Source organism: Tenrec ecaudatus, chromosome 2 (assembly GCF_050624435.1).
Source record: "Tenrec ecaudatus isolate mTenEca1 chromosome 2, mTenEca1.hap1, whole genome shotgun sequence".
NCBI classification, from domain to species: Eukaryota; Metazoa; Chordata; class Mammalia; order Afrosoricida; family Tenrecidae; genus Tenrec; species Tenrec ecaudatus.
In genome coordinates, this window is record NC_134531.1 from 268,947,879 (window position 1) to 268,967,814 (window position 19,936).

Sequence of the window (19,936 nt, forward strand, 5' to 3'; positions counted from 1 at the left end):
ATAGCTTGTTTTGTTCATCGTGTACCCTACTATTTATGAAAGTGCTTGGCATGCAGGACTTCAATAAATATTTGCTCAATGGCAGATAAGATAAACTAGGTCCTGCTCTCTTAGTTTAGTTAATAATGGAGAGATTAATAAAAAAGAAAAAGCACACATTTGCTAACTGTTGCAAAAAAGAAAATTAACCAGAATAGAATAACTTCAGGCATCTCTACAGGGTCACTCTGAGTTAGTATCAACTAGATGGCAGTGAGTACTTGGTTTATACACAGAACAGAATTAAAGGTTTTCCAAATATTAGTTAATACGCTGAGATCTGAATGAAGTTTGTAAGGAAACAGCATGGAAAGAGAATTTCCAAGAAAGAGAAGGGTTATTATTTTGGGAAATAAGATATGGTTCTCCTAAAGCCTAAATCCTTTGCTCTTTTACCCTGCAGTCCTATCACTGAATATTTTTTTATATTTTATTAACATTTTCATACAATTTCTACTTGGAATATGCTTCAAGTTTGAAGGTTCACTTCTGTTCCTTCTCTTCCACGCGCCTTCAAATTTTCATTCTTAGGTTGTAACTTGGATAGGTATTTATACCTCATTTCCAGGTGCAAATATGCTTGAAACCCTTTGGTTGGTATGTGTATTTTTGGTGTCCAATTTTTTAATCCTTAAAAAAAATCATGAAGCCCTGTTCAATTAGTAGGGATGAAAAACGTCCCAAATGAAGGCAGAGTAGACTGGTTGTGGCAATGCACAGGCACTATGTGGCCCAGAAGTTCCATGCTCTATTATTTAATAAGCGCTAAAATGGAATTTCAATTTAATGCTTTCTCCTATTATGGCCCCTAAGGATCCCATCATTCCATATCCGATCAATATGTCTTATCTCTTTTATGATTTTGAGTTCTGCTACAGTTTTCTCCGACTCTACGTGGGACGCTCCAATGTGATTCTTTTCTGAGGACCTGGTAGCGGGAGCCAGGTACCATCTAGTTCTTCTGGTCTCAGAGTTGTAGAGAGTGATGTTTCTAAGGCCCTTTGGGCAGCTTAATAAGTCTACAACTGCACTCATCCCTGTGCTAAAACAATAAAACAAAACCATTTAAGATCAAAAGGGCAGAGGTTTATGAAAGAGGGATTAATGAACATAGCCAACGCTGGGTGGGAGTAGAACATGCAGTGTTATATTGAGGGGATTGAAATAGTTGAGTTGAAAGAAAAAAAACATGCAAAACTTTTCAGATGCTCTGTAAACCCTTTATTGCATTGATTTTCCTCCAAGACAAAGAAACCGCCACATACTTCTCACTCCTTCTGGTAACTTTCCATTACCAGCCAGGTGCTGGCAGAAACAAAAACCAGTCAACTAGATTCCATACAGGGCAGAAAAGATTTGTTCCATAAGGGTCCCCAGGGTAAAAGATCTTTACTGAGTGTAACCAACTTCCTATGGTGGGTTTGAACTGCTGGCTTTGTAGTTAGTTAGTAGCCCAATGAATAACCCTAGAAGTTACCAGGGATAAGACTCCTTTTAAAACTTACTAGGATTAATAACAGAGTATCTTCCTTTTTTGTATAGAGAAATGGGAAACTGTCTTGCCATGATTTCAAATTTCAGCGGTTGGTATCCCAAACTAACAGTTTGTGCAATCCCAGAATCCTGCTCCCTTTGGTTACACATCAATGCGATATAAAAAAGTCCTGGTTAATAAAGTGAGGTTATTTCCAACCGTATTAGTTTATCAGCAGTCAATTGTCTTTTCATTGTCATGTACTTGATTTTGAGCGACACTTCAACAAGCAGAGTCTCGGAGCTGTGAAAAGGAAGGCCTCTACCTTCTGAGAAAAGTGGATGTCGCAGTGGTTAAAGGACACAAAGCTGAGGGCACGCTGCCTGGAGGGCCAGATACCGGGCTGAGCGCGGGGCGGGGCCCCGGGGAACCAAGTTGGGGAGGATTCCAGGTCCTTGCGGCCTCCATGCGGGCGCAAGAGAGGGCGGAGGGGCCGGCGCCCTCAAGATCCGGACGTGCGCCCAGGATCGCTCCGGGTCTCGCTCCTCCCCGCCGGCGGGGGAGGGGGCAAGGGGCCGGGCGGCCGCTCGCACCGGCTATAAAGGGCTCCCGGACGCCTGGGGCTCGCTTCGGCTCGCTCGCCTCCTCCAGCTCCGCCCTCGCCGCCAGCCCGAGCACGGATTCTAGCGCCTTCTCGGGCCCGACTCGACCCTCTCTGGCCTCGGCTACTCGGGCTGCGGCGGAAGATGGCGGCTCCTGCGGCTCAGGAAGACCGCTCCGAGGTGGCGCTTGCTGCGGCCCTGGCTGATGTGCCCGAGCTGGCCCGGCTCCTGGAGATCGACCCGTACCTGAAGCCCTTCGCCTCGGACTTGCAACGCAGGTACCCTTCCACAACTACCAACTTCTCCCGCGCGGGGTCCGGGCCTGGGCCTCCCGCATCGGAGAGCGAGTCTAGGCCCCGCCCCTGTGCTCCCGCCAGGCCCCGCCCCGGTCCCGCCCCGCCCCGCCCTTGTGCTCCCGCCAGGCCCCGCCCCCGCCCCTGTGCTCCCGCCCGCGAGGGGCGCCCCGGTGGGCGGGGCGTGAGGTGACTTCTGGAAATGGGTCTTGTAACTTCCTGAGTTGTGGCTTGACAGTTTGGGCGCCCTGAACTGCGCGGAAGCGCCGAGTTACTTTAAACTTCATTTCGCCATCCTCTCCCCCCCACCCCCACCATCGTTTCTGTGATTTGGGGTACACGCTTTGGTCCCCAGCGCCCGCTTCCTCTAGTGCTGCTGGCGATGGAGGCCGCTTCCCGGCAGGTTTTGATATTTGTAAGACAGGCATGCTCCTCTTGCTTAGTGCGTGGGTAACGGCAGACGGGTGAAATTGTGCAGTTAAAAGTTCTAGATTATTTCGATGCCAGGCTTGTGATTTTCAATCTAACAGGATTCTTCGAGACAGGTACTCTGTGCCCTAATTTTTTTGTTCATGTTAATATACCCTCTCCAGGAAGAGTAAGTCTATCTTGATTCCTTGCTGTAGTTGCTGGGGCTAACATCTTTGAGCAAACATAAAACTACATTGGTCGCGATCGATATTGCTGGCCTGAACAGGGACACATGTGAAGATAGCTAAACTTCCAGAGGCCGATTTAGGATGGTTTTATTTCACTTTGACTTCTACCGTACTCTTGTAAGTAGGTTTACCACGCCTAAGTTGCTGTGATAATACTTTCACTAGTCAGGCTATAAAAAAGCACTGTTTAAAAAATAAATTATTCTTGATATAGTAGCCACATTATGAAAGTAAGTGCCGTTGTCATTTGATGATTTCTGACCTCAACAGCTACTTCAGAATGAATTGGTGGGGATGACAATGCACTTGTAGATAAACAATTTTTAAGTGATGGAAAACTTCTAAATAGTTATTTGAAGCAGCATTAGGGATAATAAAGGTGAGGGTTTTTTTCTTCATGTTTCTTTCTCTACTTTAGATCATATTCTGGCATTGTTGTTTACTGCCAGTTTTCAATTTAGTCAATGTTTATTAACTCCAAGAACAAACACACTCTAGGGATCTTAGGGGACATAGAAGTGAATACAAAACCTCATTCTAGTTTCTACATCCTAAGGAATGTACTCTCACAGCAACAACCTTGAGGTATTTAGTTACTCAAATGATTGTGCCACTATTTATGTAGCAACCCTGGGGAATTGCTTTTTAGAATTTACAATATAAAGGTTAAGTGAAACAGTATATCATCTATACAATTCAAATTTGGACTAAACTTTGAAATATTAGAAAGGAAATATAATAGACAGAAAGTGGCAATTAAAGTTGGTGAAACTTTAAAAAAAATCATTTTATTGGGGGCTCGAACAACGCTTATCACAATCCATCCATCCATTGTGTCAAACACATTTGTCTTGGTAAAATTTTTAAGTCTTTTTGATTTTTTTGCTGTGCTTAAAGTGGTGACACGTTTTTTTTGTATGTGTTATAAAATGATGTTTAAGCTAAAGATATTTCTAAAAAAAGAGTGCTGGTATGGAAATGTTTTTTTAATAGACCCCGTCCCATTAAAAATGATTACAATTAGACAAACATCCCATGTTAAAATGTATTTTTCATGTGCTTCATTTCCAACTCCATTGAGATTGAAGCAATTATAATCCTCTTTTATGGTTTGTCAAAACTAATGAAAAGGACAAAGGCTACAATGAAGAAGTATGGGAAATCTAGTGTTCTTGGTGAAAAGGTTGGTCAAACGGGCCCTTGTGCCTCACTCTGACCTGGATTCTTTTTCTGGCTTTGCTTCTGAGTAATTGCTATTTTCCAGCACACATGTTCCATTTAGGCATAGCAAATAGTAATTTGACATCTGGCAGCACTAACGACTCCTGTAACCACTTGAAGAATAAAAATTCCTCCTTCCCAAGTGTGCTTGTTTATCCTATTTTCTGTTTATTTGTAGTACTCTAACTGACAGTGTGTCTTTGACCTACCAAAAATACACATGGTTTAGGAGCAAAAAAATAAACACCAAATTCACTGCTGTCGAACTAATTCCAATTCATAGTGACCCTGCAGGAGAGTGTTGAACTGCCCCTCTTTCTCCTGCAGTGTGGCTAGTGGTTTGGAACTTCAACCTTACAGCTAGCAGCCCAATGCTTCAGCACTATGCCTTTAAGGCTCCTAAGAATGGGGATTTGAGGGACCAATCTCTTCACATAAATGAATGGTCTTCTTCTCCACCCAAATTTTGGTATTTTTATTTGAAATTCTGCTGTGTACTTTTTTGTTCTTGTTTATGTTTTCTCCAACTATTTTTGAATCCAGTTAGAGTATTATATTAGAGTGTGGTAGTTACATAATCTGTTGTCAATTTGTGACTTAACAGTGAAGGGGTGGAGTTTAGCCTGTCAATCAGGTCGCAGCTTGATGACCTCATTTGGAGGTGCAAAGGAGATAAGGAGCTCCCTGGAAGCAGGCCACACCCTCACTCCCTACTAGACAGTACTGACGATGAGCCTGATGGAACTGCGCTGATGCAGTCAGAGCCCTGGGAGCTGGAGGAGCCACATGGATACCCAGCCCCAGAGCTGGCTGAGATGCTTTCACTCCCACTGGATCCACACGATTTTCTACCCACTGGCCTGTGATCATCCTGTAATCGGCATCATTGTATAGCTGTGTGAGTCTAAAGAGGAATTTATGGACTAGTATTGGGCAGATGAACTAATATTGGACTAATGGACTTTAACTAGAATGGGCTGGGATATTTTCTCAATATTCAATTACATAAAAAGTTCGTTCTTATACCCATATAAGTGTCTCTATGAAGTTGTTCCTCTAGCCCACCTGGACTAACACAAAGAGTTATGCTATACTATGAAATAAAAATTGGCACAATAATGTGTGTGAAGACCTTTATGTTGTCTTGTTTTGCCTCCGACTATGGGAGCTACCTAATTTCTTCACTTGTTGTTTACTCTGCAAATAGATATTGATATAATAATTGCAATATCCTATGTCTAACATGAATCACTCTTGGGGCTCTGCTCATGGCAGTCACATCTAGGCCAATGACTTCATTTTTAAATGTGCTCCGCAGGGAATAGAAGATATATTGACTGATACACTATTAGTTTAAAAATTTTTTATTGGGGGCTCTTACTTGATACACTATTTCTAAGAGCTTTACCCTAGCAGTGAGTAACTTCCACCGACATTGTTTTAGCAATCCAAATCAAATATGACTCCTGAGTGTGTGGAACAGAGAACTAAACATATGTAAGCATCTCTAGCACAACAACACAATTTTCATTCTTCAAATGCTGAGACATGATTAAAAATGAAGAATAAGCTGAGGAGATTCCTATCATAGTGATCCCAGGAGGACAAAGTAGAATCTTCCAAAGGAGAGTCAAGGCTTTCATCTGTGGATGCAGACTGCCACACCGTCAACTTGAGAAATGACTGCTGAATTTATAACTGGAGGCCAGGTGTTTTAGCCACTGTGCCACTAGGGCTCCTGACCCTCTCATGACACTCCTTAGAGGTAAGGCCACAAAGCTTACATACTTCATATACTTACCCCAGAGAGACAAGACAGGTAAAGTCTTTGGAAAATAAGTATCTGGATATTTCAACCATGAAAGGCATAATATCACAGCACACAAAGAAACAAAAGCAAGACCTATTTTGTGAGTGGCATGCCAAAATCATTGAAATTGCCAGAAACTTTATGACTAAGATGTTAGTAACATAAAAGGGGTATATTAAAATGGAGGAAAAATATTGTCAGCTTCAATTAATTGCTTATAATAAGGATCAAATTGTTTCTACATATCTTTTAGAAACTGGGCAGAGCTCTTGAAAAATTCCTTTGAAAAAGGATGTTAAAATTAATTCTCAACATACCTGTATTTAAGTTATGGTCTATAATATTGACAGTTTATCATGCTGCATTTTAAAGTTTCTTAGTGGATATATAGTCATAAACCCATTTATATTCACGCTTCTCTTCAATATTCACCACAACCTGCGATATTCAAACTATACCACCTTGCCTGCTGAAAGCAAGGCGGACTGGAAGCACTTGCTGATGAAGATCAGGGATTGCAGCTCTCAGTGTGGATTTCAACTCTGTAAAAAAGACAAAGATCCTCGCAACTGGACCAAGAGATAACAACATCATGATAAACAGAGGGAAAAAAAACCAAATGTCAAGAATTCTATGTTACTTGGATCCATAGCCAATATTCATGGGAGTAGCAGTCAAGAGATCAAAAGATACACAGTATTAGGCAAATCTGCAAATAACTCTATAAAAAAGCAAAGATGTTTGAGTACTAAGTTGTGCCTGACCCACAGCCTTGTTATTTTCAATTGTCTCATATGAATGTGAAAGTGGGCCATTGGATAAGCATGATTGACAAAAAAAAAAATGCACTTGAACTCTGTTGTCGGTGAACCACATTGACAGTACTGTGGACTGCTAAAGAACAAACCAAGCTGCCTTGGAATATACACAGCCGGAGTGTTTCTTAGAAGACCAGGATGGAGAGAAATCATCCCGTGGGCTTTGGACTTCGTGGACTTGGTGAAGTGGAGGGGCAGCGACATAGCGGAAGGCCCTAGGCAAGATGGATTGACACAATGTGTGTAACAAAGGGTCCAGACAAAAGAACAGCTGTGAGGATGGTGCCGGACAAGGCGATGCTTTGTTCATGGGGTCGCTAGGAGTTAGAATGGACTTAGTGCATGTATAGTTCTAATAACAAAGACAACTTTTGGTGTTAAGTCCTAACAACAACAACTGACCTGACAACCAAAAACAACAACGAGAACAAGAACGAAAGACGTTTTGAGAACCCGTATCTGGTATATGTTGCAGTTACAGTGGAGATCTGTACACTGAAACTTTGAGATCTGGAGTTTTTTAGGACTCCTTTGTTTTTCCTTGTCCGGCATGCTTTCCACCTTTGGCAGACATGCCAGGGTGTTCTCAATCAATATTACTTCAGTTTAGTTTTGAGTTTTCTTACTGTGACAGGTTTTCATCCTAGACAGGTTCTAACTTTCACAGGTTTTCCTAAAATTTTTTAGAAAAACATATAGCTTTACATTGGTAGCTAATTAATATTGGAAACTTTTCTCCCCGCATTTAACTTATCAATAGGCACACTAATAATTGATTCTCAAAGCCCAGAGATTCATAGCTGAATGGCTGTGTTGTGGACTCTGAAGGAAGTCCATTATCAGTGATTCTAGAAATTAGGGAAGGTTCTGAAGATTATAGACACGAATGTGGATTCATTGGTCATTTACAATGGAGACCCATCTTTTTTAACGCATTTACTCCTGAATTGTCTACAGTGGTGGTCAAGAGGCTCTGACCCCTGTCTCACTTTCAAACTCCCCTGGAGTGACTCAGTGGAGCGTTTTGGTAGTTTAGGCCCTAATTCCTGCTGTTCCTTCTTGAGAAATGAGGATGGGGCTGTTCTTAGAGGGTTCAGGTAGGCTGCCATCTCACTGGGTCTTAGTTTGTCAGTCAAAGGATCATATGTCAGGGATATAAGGTAGTTTTATGATTGATAAGCATATCGTGCTACTGTTATTTAAAAGCATATGTTAACTTTCCATTATACATTTATAGCTATAAAAGAAAACACGAAAGCGTTTTTTTGGAGATAATTGTTTCTACCATGTACTTTCATTCTAAAATAAACATACAAAAGGACAGCTGCTCCTGGGATGTCTCCTCATTAGTACATAGCCACCACTGTTTTGAATCCAGATTTCTTTTATGTTTAATGTCTCAAAGAAACCCTACAAAGCTTTGTGTTGAGGGCTGTTAGGAACCTGATACATTGAGAAAGGGTAAAATTCCACATTAAATACACAGTATTAAGCATGTACATTCATTCTTATGTTGCATAGCTTCATTGAAGTTTCCTTGATATTTATTGTACACCATGGTGATCAACTTATGACATTTGATTAATTGTAAAAGTTTGGTGAGCCAAATGATTTATATTCCAAATATAGTTATGTTGTATGTAAAATGAGGGAAAAAGAAGAATACTGATGTTGGCTGTGTTGCAAAGTAGAAAAAGCAATATGGGAATTGAATTTTAGCTCATATAGTTATGAAATAGTTTTGAGACTGTGGGCAAATTAATTAACCTCTATGAACCTCAATTTCTTCCTCTGTAAAATACGGATATGACCCACTTTGTATAAGCGTCTTGAGGACTAGGAGTATATGTAAAGATCCTTGGTAAATAAATAGTTCTATTCTTGTGATAATATTATTAGTGAATTAACTATCCCAGATGCTTTCTAGAATATTATTTTCAGATGATTTTATTATTGTTTACTGTACTAGCTGGAAAGCAACCATCAGATAAATGCCGTGAACAAAAATTCTAACTCTTCCTTTTGCTATCCTTCCTTTTGAGGATTTCTTCTTTTTCCAAGCAGAAGTGATTTTGTGAATGAGGTAAGGGAGGTGGTAATTTTAATCATAACCTAATAGAGAAGGAAAATAATGTATTTAAACTTTGATCCTTAATTTGGAAAGGAAATGATAAAGCAATTGCCAGTTTACCATAAGCTCAAGGCAAGATGAGTTCCAGAATATAATGAACACAAAGCTTCCTTTATTGAGAGAAGTAAATGCTAGCCTGCAGGAATTCAAAAGCACTCTCCTCTTGATCTTCCTTCCCTGTCTTTTCTCTTCTTTCATCTGACTGCTAAGTGTTTATATTCTTGGGCATCAAACAGCTGCATGAATTTCCTTCCTCCTGAACTGTGGATGTTTAGAAGAATGATCATACCAAGTTTGATAATAGTATGAGCAACTTTGAAAATAAGACTAGTGTGGAAGAATAAAAAAATCATACTAGCAACTGTAAAATTTGATAATAAAATAATTATTTAACTTGAATCAGAATGTTGTGGATAAACTTTTATGGATATGCATATACATATAGTAGATACATTTAAATGGGAAACTGAAAAATCCTTTACCTTGACTTTTGTTTTTCTCATCTTGTTTTGGTGAAATAGTGAAATATTGATTTTATAATAAGATAAATACAACCAAGAAATAGAATATTCATGTGTATTTATTAGATCTCTTGAATAGTAAATAGTAATGGACATAATTTCTAGGCATATATACTAGGTCTACATACAAAATATAATAATTACAAGCCAAGTCTATATATTTCTTCTACAGGTAAGCTAGAAGTTTTCCATATATTCAGAGAATATCAATAAATATTTAAAGATGAAGTTGTTACTCTATATGATCAATCTAATATATTTTCATTTTCATAAATGATAAACAACTAGCCTAGTTTATATTTAATCATGAATCACCATACAATAAAAATGTGCACTATGCTACAGAAATATGATAAAATTAGTTATGCTTTTAGGTTCCCATAACAGAAAATTTAAAATCTCTGTTAACAGTAGATCTCACAAACTATAAAATTGTAGGGAAAGACATTTTACTGTCTATCTTACAGAGAAGTCAAATATGAAGACTCATATGTTAACTTATCCTAAATTCCATATAATTTTTTCTGTTTAAACATTATTGACTAGACATGTCTCCTGGTTTTACCCTTAGCTGAAAGTGACCTAGGAAAAGAAGGCTTGTAATTGCCTACCCATCTCATTGACTGTTGGTTTGCTTCATGATAACTTCCCAGCACTCCTTCCCATAAATTAAAAGTAGAGGCTAAACAGTTCTTGGAAAGTTGATTCCCACGATCACAATGTCATGTGTGTCAGTGTAGAATTCTACTACATAGCATATTACATGTGTTCCCCCTCCCCAGAAGTAAATAGCTAGGCATTCTTCCTAGGTACGTCTACCTAGATTTAAACTCTCCCTTTTTTTTTCTTAGCAAATAAGCACTGAACTGTTTGCACTTTTGAGATACTCCAAAGAAAAGACTGCATCTGGCTGAAGATGGAAAGGCCCATGGAGGCCATGCTGTTGTAGTTCACAAGCGATGTAGTAGACTGGGCTATATCCAGGCATTTCCATTCTTCCTCAGAGAGGTCTAAAGCCATATTCCTGAATCGCACCAACACTGGTTATAGTTTTCTGTGTCTTTAACCTGACTTGTATTTTTCTGATTTTTTTTTGTTGTTGAGAAAATGGAGACTTTTGATCTCTCTAATCTGAGATAAACGGATCCAGGTTTCCTTAGCTAATTGGTCCCATGACTTTGTGAGCTCTTCTTTTTATTGTCATCCATTTTTCAATCTTAAAAACTAAACAATATGATATGCTGGATACGTTTTTCCATGTTTTCTAGGGCACATGTAAAAACGATCAACTTTGATCTTAAAGTTGTCCGGAGAGCAGGGTTTATGTGGAATCCAAAAGAAAATAACCAAATTAAGCATGGCATTTACTAATGTTCAGCCTTGAAAACGCGAATTGTCTTTTGTTATCTAAGCACATGAAATTTAGGGGGATTTAGCACTACACGTCTTCCACTTGCGTTTTAAAGGAGTCCCGATGGTACAGTGGGTACTTCTCGGCGGCTCACTGTATTGTCAGTACTTTGAAACCATCCTCTACTCCATAGGAGAAAGATGGGGCTTTCTCTTTCACTAAAGAAGAAGTAAACTTAGAAACTAACAGGGGGACAGTTATACCCATCCTATAGGCTGACTACTCGATGGCAGTGAGTTTTGTTTATTTAAAGATGTATAATTATGATGTATAATTATGGTCCTTCAGACTGTACCTCCATGGTCTTTTCTTATATACTCAGTCTACTAGGTATGCTTTGGGACCATCATAGCTCTGTCTAGCACTGTCTTTTCTCTCAAAATAGAACTAATGGACAATTCATAGAAGAATGTGATATCTCTCTGGTTATAATAGAAGATTAATGATCTATCTGGTGTGATTTTATTTTTCCCCTAAGTGGCTCTGAAGGAGCCCTGGTGGTGCTGTGGGCTAAGTATTGATTTCTAACCACAAGATGAGCAGTTCAAATATACCAGCTGCTCTGCAGGAGAAAGATGGACCTGTCTGTTCCCATAACGATCGACAGTCTTGCAGTTCCAAAGGAACAGTCCTATTCTGTCCTTTATAGGTGAGCCAGAACCAACTTGATGGTAGTGTTGGTTTGGGTTTTTAAGTGGTTATGGCTCAATTCCCAATGATCATCCTGTGCTACTGTTTGAAGATCATCAGTAATGTAATAGTCTAAATTATTGTTGCTTTATATTGCCTTGCGATTCTCTGAAGAGGACTGGTTACTTTATTCCAGGATTCTGGAAGTTCAAAATGAGTTCATGTTTCTCATTTTCATGTTTTTCTTTCTCACGAAAAGCCCCCATACTCTTGTGTAAATGGGGGCATCTTCCATGTCCTTGACCTTTTTAGTTACGGTTATCACTTTGGTTGTTTGAGTCATGCTTGCTGGTGATAGAAATGTATGAAACCAAAAGCTTTCCTGGTTCCTTTTATTGAAAAACTATGTCTTATGGTGCTATGTCAGATAATCCTCAGCTCACAAATATAACGCATACATGGGAAGGTCATGAAAATACGGTATCAAAATAGGTTTGGTTGAAACAGGCACACTGTCTTATGTCAGAAGTCATGTGAAAACATAAGGGAGATTGTGTAGAACATTGAAAGTTTTACCAGATTAGATTAAAATATGCATATTTTGAAAATTATAGATCTAAAAATAAATCTCAAAAGTAATACAGAGAAGGATCATATACCCCTTACCAAGCTTCCCAGTGGTAATATCTTTCATAAATATGGTGAAAAATCTAAATCTAAAACTGACATTAGTAGAATCTGGAGAACTCTGGTTTTTACATGCACTTATCTTTATGGACTTGTATAGTTCTTTACACTTTTATTTATATTAAATCAAATGCCATCCCCGTCACGGTACAAAACTGCTTCATCAACACACAGCAACTCCTACATATTCCTTTATAACTTCTGCCACTCCCCTCCACCATAAATGACAGCTAAAATATGCTTTCTATAACTATAAATATTTTTCATTTTGAGATTATTATATATGGAGATATATGTAACATGCAGTCTTTTGTAATTGGCTTTTTTTAAGCTCAGCATAAAGCCTCTGAGATCTGTCCAAGTTGCATGCTTCAATAGTTTGCTCCTTTTTGTTATTCCCTCCTATTCTGTTGTATTGCTGCATCACAATTTTTCTGCTTATTGTTGAAGGCAATTTGAGTTGCTTCCAATTTAGAGTTATTACAAATATTAAAAGAAGGCTTAGATGTAATCTTTATGTGTAGGTGGTTTCGTGTACAGACAGTTTTGTTTTTCTGGGATAAATGACTGAGTCTGATGCTTGGGCATAATTAAGAGTATGACGTGATTTTACCTTTTGGCGTTCCCATCATCAAGTGTGAGAGGCAGTGTCACCCTCTCTTTGGTATCTAGTGTTGTCGCTTTCCTGTAATGGGTGTAGTGTGTTACGTCATAGTGGTTCTAATTTGTGTTTTTCTCAGAGCTACTTATACAAACAATTTTTTAAATTGCTCTTTTTACCGCTGTGTAAGCTGTTGGGTGTAGTTTCTGGTCATGTCGCTCATTTTCCAGTTTTTCCCCTATGGTGAGTTTGGAAAGGCCTTTGTGTGTTGTCGGGAGCCATGAGGCCCAGCCATTGTCTTGATCTTTATTGCCTGAGCTCTGTAACTTTCCACAGGAGCTGTTTGTTCTGTGGTCATTGTTCTCAGGGAAACACCTGTGGCTTGCTTCCCCCATTTATTGTTCTCAAGGAAACACCTGCTGCTTGTTTCCCTTTCCCTGGCCTATATAAGCTGTAGCCTTTTACTCAATAAACGAGACTTGATCAGATTGCTGTCTTGTCTCCATTTCTCGTGTCTCTTGTCCCCCCAGTTCCCACTCCCTCCTCCAGGGTCTGCGTTGAAGTTCCCGCGGGTCGGGACAGTGTGTTCCAGATCAAGTCCTTTGTCAGTCAGTTTGCAACTATTTTTTGTGACTTTTGTTTCATCTTAATAGAGCCTTTTATACAGCAAAAGTTTTTCATGTTAATAAATCCCAAATTATTCATTTATTTTTCGTTTTATACATCATGCTTTTGGTGTTCTGTAAAGTTAGGTCCAGAAGATTTTCCCTTATGTTTTCTTTCAAACGTTTTATAACTTTACCTTGAATGCTGTCATTCATGGTGAGTGTTTTTTTGGCTAATGTTGGAGGGTTAGGTTGAACTTTATTTCATTGTCAATTGGAGGTTTGATTGTTATTTCACGTTAGGATTATAAAGTGACAGAATTTTACTGTGAAACTGCCAGTCCCAAACTCAATTCAGTCCCAATGAAATACAGCACACTTTAATACATAAATTATTTTTCTCGCGCCTTTTCTATGAGGTGACAAAGACAGGCTCAACAATGGTCTCGCTAAGAAAGGCCGCTGCCACGTGTGGTGCATTAACTGCAGGAACTGCGCCGGCTGCGTGCCCTAAGACAAGGCCAGTAGGAAGTTCTTCATGAGAAACAGTGGAGGAGGCAGCCGCTAGAGACATTCTGTAGCAATGTCTTCGACGCATGCGTGCGTCCCGAGATACATTATTGTGTGAGTTGTCCCATTCACTGCAAGGGGGTCAGGAACCAGTCAGGTGAAGCCTGAAAGGCCGAACCCCTCCACCCCGATATAGATCTGCAGGTGCTGTCCCCAGACCTCCTCCAAAGCTTCTGCAAAGATTAGAAGCTGAAGAAAAACAAACCTGAAAGGAAATAAAATGAAAATTGTTCTTGATGGGAACTTAGTTATCTTTCACATTTCTTATTTTTTAGGATCTTATTCTAATTAAGATTTTATTTTAAATACAATCTTATTCTCATACGGTGAGACAAAAAAAATCAAGGCATGGAGGAAAGATCATTGGCAATATGTATGGTAACTTATTTCAAATAGGTGTCCTATGCTGGAGATTTTTAAATTTTTGATTTTTATTATTTTAAATAAAATTATAACATTGCTTTAGTGATTTATATTGTAAATAGACCTTGGTGTAAATGTATGTAGATTTGCATTTATTATTTTAACATGGCTATTCAAGATTTCTCATATACACCTTAAAACACTCTCATCTGTCAGTGTCATACCCTGCGAAAGCATTGTAAACATAGGCTTTTCAGCATAGATTTCTTGCATTTTTTCTATTTGCTCGACTTTGACTTAACTGATACATTTCATATACTATGCTTTCATTTACAGGAACAGGTTTGTTAAATATTAATTAAGCTAATGTTAATATTTTCAAGGATCAGTTGCTTTCCCCAGTCTTTCTATTTACTTTCGTGTCTCTCAGGGTTTCCTTGTTACATAAATATATTGGAAACCAGAACATAGCAATTTCCAAGTAGGAAAAATTAGGTGTTGAGACATGGAAGTTGTTAATACCCTTATTTGGTAATACCTGGAAAACATTTGAATAATGTAGCAAAATTATCGACCTTTTCAACAGAAAGTTAAAACAGAACTATTAAACATATGAACATTCTACAACAATAACTCATGATGATGTGTTTGATGCACGGAGCATCACAAAACTAATTTTACCTTCTCTTCTGATTAGCATCACCATTTTCATCCTCATCAGTATTATTGCAATTCTGTATATATTATGGGCATTGAGACCTGAGGTTCAGCGGTTCTAACAAGCCTTCATGTGATGCTGAAGTTATGTAGACTATATTTGCAATAGCACGTCGCAGCATGGTTTTCTATATCTGAGTTAGTAATGGGCTAAATTTTATTCAGTCAAATTTTAAGTTTTAGTACCAATTCCAAATTTTTGAAAATTGGTAATCTGAATGTCCTAACTTTTTAAACTTGATGGCCTCACAGTAGTTTTCTATTTATTGTTCTGGTAAAAGGTGTTTTGTTTTTAGTAATGTCAAAGCTGCTTTTTCTTAAATCTTGCTCCTTCATTATTGTCTAGTATTAGGGGACTTCAGGATATTTGTGGAAAAAATTCCATTATCTTTTTTTTTCAATTTAGAAGATGATGACTATAAATGGATTTCTAAGCAACATGCGGCACGCATTTGATCACTAAATTTATATTCTATCTTTCAGTCAGTATCAACTTTTAACACTTTCATGGGTTTAGCAATTCATGAATCAAAAATATAGTAGTCTCTCAGTGATAACTTACTTTAACTTTTTCAGCAGTTTCTCTTGTTGTCATTGTCTTCATGGAGATTACAAAACCAGAGAGAGATATCTATTCCTAAAGTTCCTGAAGTAACCTACAGCTTCTTTTACTAAACAGGTTTAAAAAAAAAAAAACATGTCAAGAAGCTATTGCTGTGTTTCTTTTTGAATGGTTTTCTGCCTCATCTTGATTTTCAAAATCAATAGGGGATGATGCTCTTCCTAAAAGAAACTATTCCCATTTGTGAATTTATTCTTCAGTAATGAGCCTCAGGGGAATCCACCTTAGGCTTGGAAGTGGGTGAATCTTGGACTATAGAGACATTCTTGCTTCTTTTATATATTTTTTGAAAACCAAGGTTTCTTTTTTTAAGAGCTCTTTTCTATTTGAATGTAAGATGTCTTTTCTATATTTTGATCTTCAAATTTATTCTTCTCTTGTCAAAGCAACATTAATCTGTGTGATATTTTTTCATGCCTTTTAGAAAGGCATAAAGCTCTTGAATGAAAAAGGTCATCTTTAATTAAAGGGGTTACGCGCTTTCTTGGCTAAAGAGCTTGGATCAGAACAGGTTGAGGTCTAGCAAACTGCTTGGAAGGCCTTGAGTGCAGCGAAAAACTAAAGGAGTGCATCCAAGCTTCCCGCTGGGCTCAACAGAGAAAGCCCCAGTGACCATCTGAGGGCTTGGACATCCGCGCAGATCTTGGCATGACCACATCAACCGAAATCCCATGATCTTGTATTTATGTCATCCATAAACACCTTGAGATTCCGATACACATAACCCTTTGTGTTAAGATGTCAAAGTTCATCACAAAAAACAAATTAACTTGTATACATGATGTTCCGAGGTATACATGGGCACAAGATTCCCTAATTTATTTACATAAAAATGATTTTTTTGTTCTCTGTTGTTAATTATTTCAAGGAAAATATGAAAAGCTAGTAAAGCCTTTTAAATGAAATGAAGTAGAAGATTCACTTATACAGATTTAAAAACTGAAATTACATAACAAAAAACTTGAGGGTCAGACTAAAAGTGACAATTTCGATAACACTCATTTATTAAGGCAAAAATATTTGTCTGAAGAACTCAGATTGATCACAAAAAGCAAAGAAAACATAGCAAATGCTAATTATGGGACAACTTCAAAAGCAATATAGTCTTCATAAAAACAATGTCTTCATAAAACAAAGTCTTCAAATTCCACAGCCTTGGGACAGCCCATCTCTATCCTCGCTCACTGTAGGGTGTTTCAGCTTTAGAGCCAAGAGAGGATTTTGGTTCCTTTAGTTTTCAGAAGGGGTGCTAAAGGTAAAGTGTGGTTCACTCAGTGGAGTTTCCAAATTAAGTCCTTCTGACCTATGAATGATGCCGCACATTTTAAAAAATTTTAATTTTTTAAAAATCATTTTGTTGGGGGCTCATACAACTCATCACAGTCCATGCATCCATCCATTTTTTCAAGCACATTTGTACATTTGTTTCCCTCATCATTCTCAAAACATTTGCTTTCTATTTGAGCCCTTGGTATCAGCTCCTTATTTTTCCCCTCCTTCGACCACCCCCCTCCCTTATGAGCCCTTGATAATTTATAAATTATTATTATTTTGTCATATCTTACACTGGCCGACATCTCCCTTCACCCACTTTTCTTTTGTTCATCCCCCAGGTAGGGGGTTATATGTAGATCCTTGTAATCAGTTCCCCCTCTCTACCCTAACTTCCTTCCACCACTCTCACCACTGGCCCGGAGGGTTTCGTCTGTCATGGATTCCCTGTGTTTCCAGTTTCTATCTGTACCAGTGTACATCTTCTGGTGTAGCCGGATTTGTAAGGTAGAATAGGGATCATGATAGTTGAGGCAAGGAAATATTTAAGAACTAAGGAATGTTGTATGTATCATCACAGTTACACTACACCCTGCCTCCTCCCTGCGACCCTTCTGTAAGGGGATGTCCATTTGCCTACAGATGGGCTTTGGGTTTCCACTTTGCACTCCCCCTCATTCACAATTATATGATTTTTTGTTCTTTTGATGCCTGATACCTGATCCCATTGACACCTCGTGATCATACAAGCTGGTGTGCTTCTTCCATGTGGGTTTTGTTGCTTCTCAGCTAGATGGCAACTTGTTTATCTTTTAAGCCTTTAAGACCCCAGATGCTATATCTTATGATAAACAGGCACCATCAGCTTTCTTCACCACATTTGCTCATGTACCTGCTTTTTCTTCAGTGATCGTGTAGGGAAGATGAGCATCATAGAATGTCAGTTTAATAGAACAAAGTGTTCTTGCATTGAGGGAGTACTTGAGTGGATGCCCATTGTCCACCTGGTACCTTGAGACTAAACCTATAAATATATGCACATAGATCTATTAACCCATCATCATATATAGATATATTTATATATGTACATGCCTGTATTTAGACCTCTACAAATTCAATTTTGCCTCCTAGTTCTTTCCTCTATTTCCTTTGACTTTCCTCTTGTCCCACTATCATGTTCAGCCTTCATTTGGGTTTCAGTAATCCTCTCAGTTACATGGTCCTTGATCAAGCCCTACCAGGCCTCTTACACCCTCATTGCCACCAATTCGGATCACTTGTTGTTCCCTTGTTCCTGGGTTTGTTAACACCACTTCCTTTCCCCCACCTCCCCCTCTCCCATGTCCCCCCTGGACCCATTCATCCTGTTGTTTTCTCCTCCAGATTATTTATCCTTCCTATCTTATTAGATAGACCTGGAGATAATAATATGCACAAAATCAAGACAGAGGAACAAAAAGCAACAAAGCAACAACAACAAACCAATGACAAAAAAAAAGAAAACCCTGTACATAGTTCCAGGTCTGTTTGTTGACCTTTAGCAGTGTTTTCTGGTCGAGTCTGATGGGGTGCCACACCCTGCCTCCAAAGTCTGTCTTGGGTATTCCCTTGGGACTTCCTTGCTCTGCTCCCCTCGCTGTCCTGCTCCATGCCCTTAGTGTTTTTCCTCAGCGTCGTGGGGTCAGATCGGGTGCAATTCCCACACTGTGTCTCCAGTGTTGTCCCCTGCAGGGCTATGGCTCAGTGAGGGATGTCATGTCTCTTAGTGGGGCTGGCCATATGGTCTTCTCTGTGGATTTGCTGCTCTGAGCAGGGATATTGTCCTTAAAGCTTGGTGGGCCAGGATGTGCTCCATTCTCTCTTCTTACCGTTTCATTTGCTCCTGTGTGCTCTGATCAGACATATCTCTCTCCCTCGCTGTAACTTCAGTGCTGTCCTCTGAACTAAATTCTGCTGCGGGAAGGGGCGACTGTCCACGTAGTTGGGGTTGGGGTCAGCGCCTCAGACCTCTCTACTGGTTTCCTGCTTCATGCCTGTATGTTGCATTCACATCAGGCAGCACTGGGTTGAAGTCTGGTCCTTCTTTCTCTGTGGAGATATAAGCAGTACCCTCCCCTTGGGTGGGATAATGCCCTGTTCCCCCACGACCCATTTCTTTTTTTTTTTCTACCCCACCCTCCTCTTTAGTTGGCTACCATATGTATCCCTGGATTTGGTCTGCCCCTGCCATACTGCCTGGAGCTCACCCAAGGCATGTTTGTACCCAGAAGCTTTTTCCCTATGCCCATTTTTGCATTTTTTTAAGCTTACATCAGCAGACTCATGTTATACTTGTGCTTTTGTGCTTGGGTTACTTTGCTTAGCATAATTTCCTCCAGTTCTTCCCATGAAGCTTTGTGTTTCATGTGGTCATCACCTCTTTTTAGTGATGAGTAGTACTCCATTGTATGTATGTACCACAATTTTTTAATCCATTCATCTTTTGATAGAAATTTGGGTTGTTTCCAACTCCTTGCAATTGTGAACTGTGCCACAATGAACATTGGAGCACAGATACCTAGCCGTGGTTTGTTTCTTGCTTCTTCTGGGTATATGCCCAGTAGGGGGATTGCTGGGTCATGTGATAACTCAATATCCATCTATTTTAGATATTGCCAAATCTATTTCCATAGTGGCTGTACATACCTACAGGTCCACTATCAGTGGATGAGAGTTCCTATCTCACCATAGCTCCTCCAACACGTGTTACTTTCTGACTTTTTGAACTGGGCTATCCTTGAGGGTGTTAGGTAGTATCTCGTTGTTGTTTTAATTTGAATTTCTCTTATGGGTAATGATGGGGAACATTTTCTCATATGTTTATTGGCCATTCAGATTTCTGCTGATTGTG

The 19,936-nt window shown here is 39.2% G+C and overlaps 1 protein-coding gene across 1 annotated transcript in view; it reads left to right on the forward strand.

The window, feature by feature from the left end:
• The first annotated feature begins 2,009 nt into the window (after positions 1–2,009).
• The window catches only part of GBE1 (1,4-alpha-glucan branching enzyme 1), a 394,057-nt gene continuing 376,130 nt past the window's right edge, over positions 2,010–19,936 (forward strand). Inside the window, exon 1 of the mRNA XM_075542452.1 lies at positions 2,010–2,393. Within this exon, the coding sequence (XP_075398567.1) occupies positions 2,260–2,393 (134 nt within the window). The 5' untranslated portion in view covers positions 2,010–2,259. The remainder of the gene's footprint in view (positions 2,394–19,936) is intronic.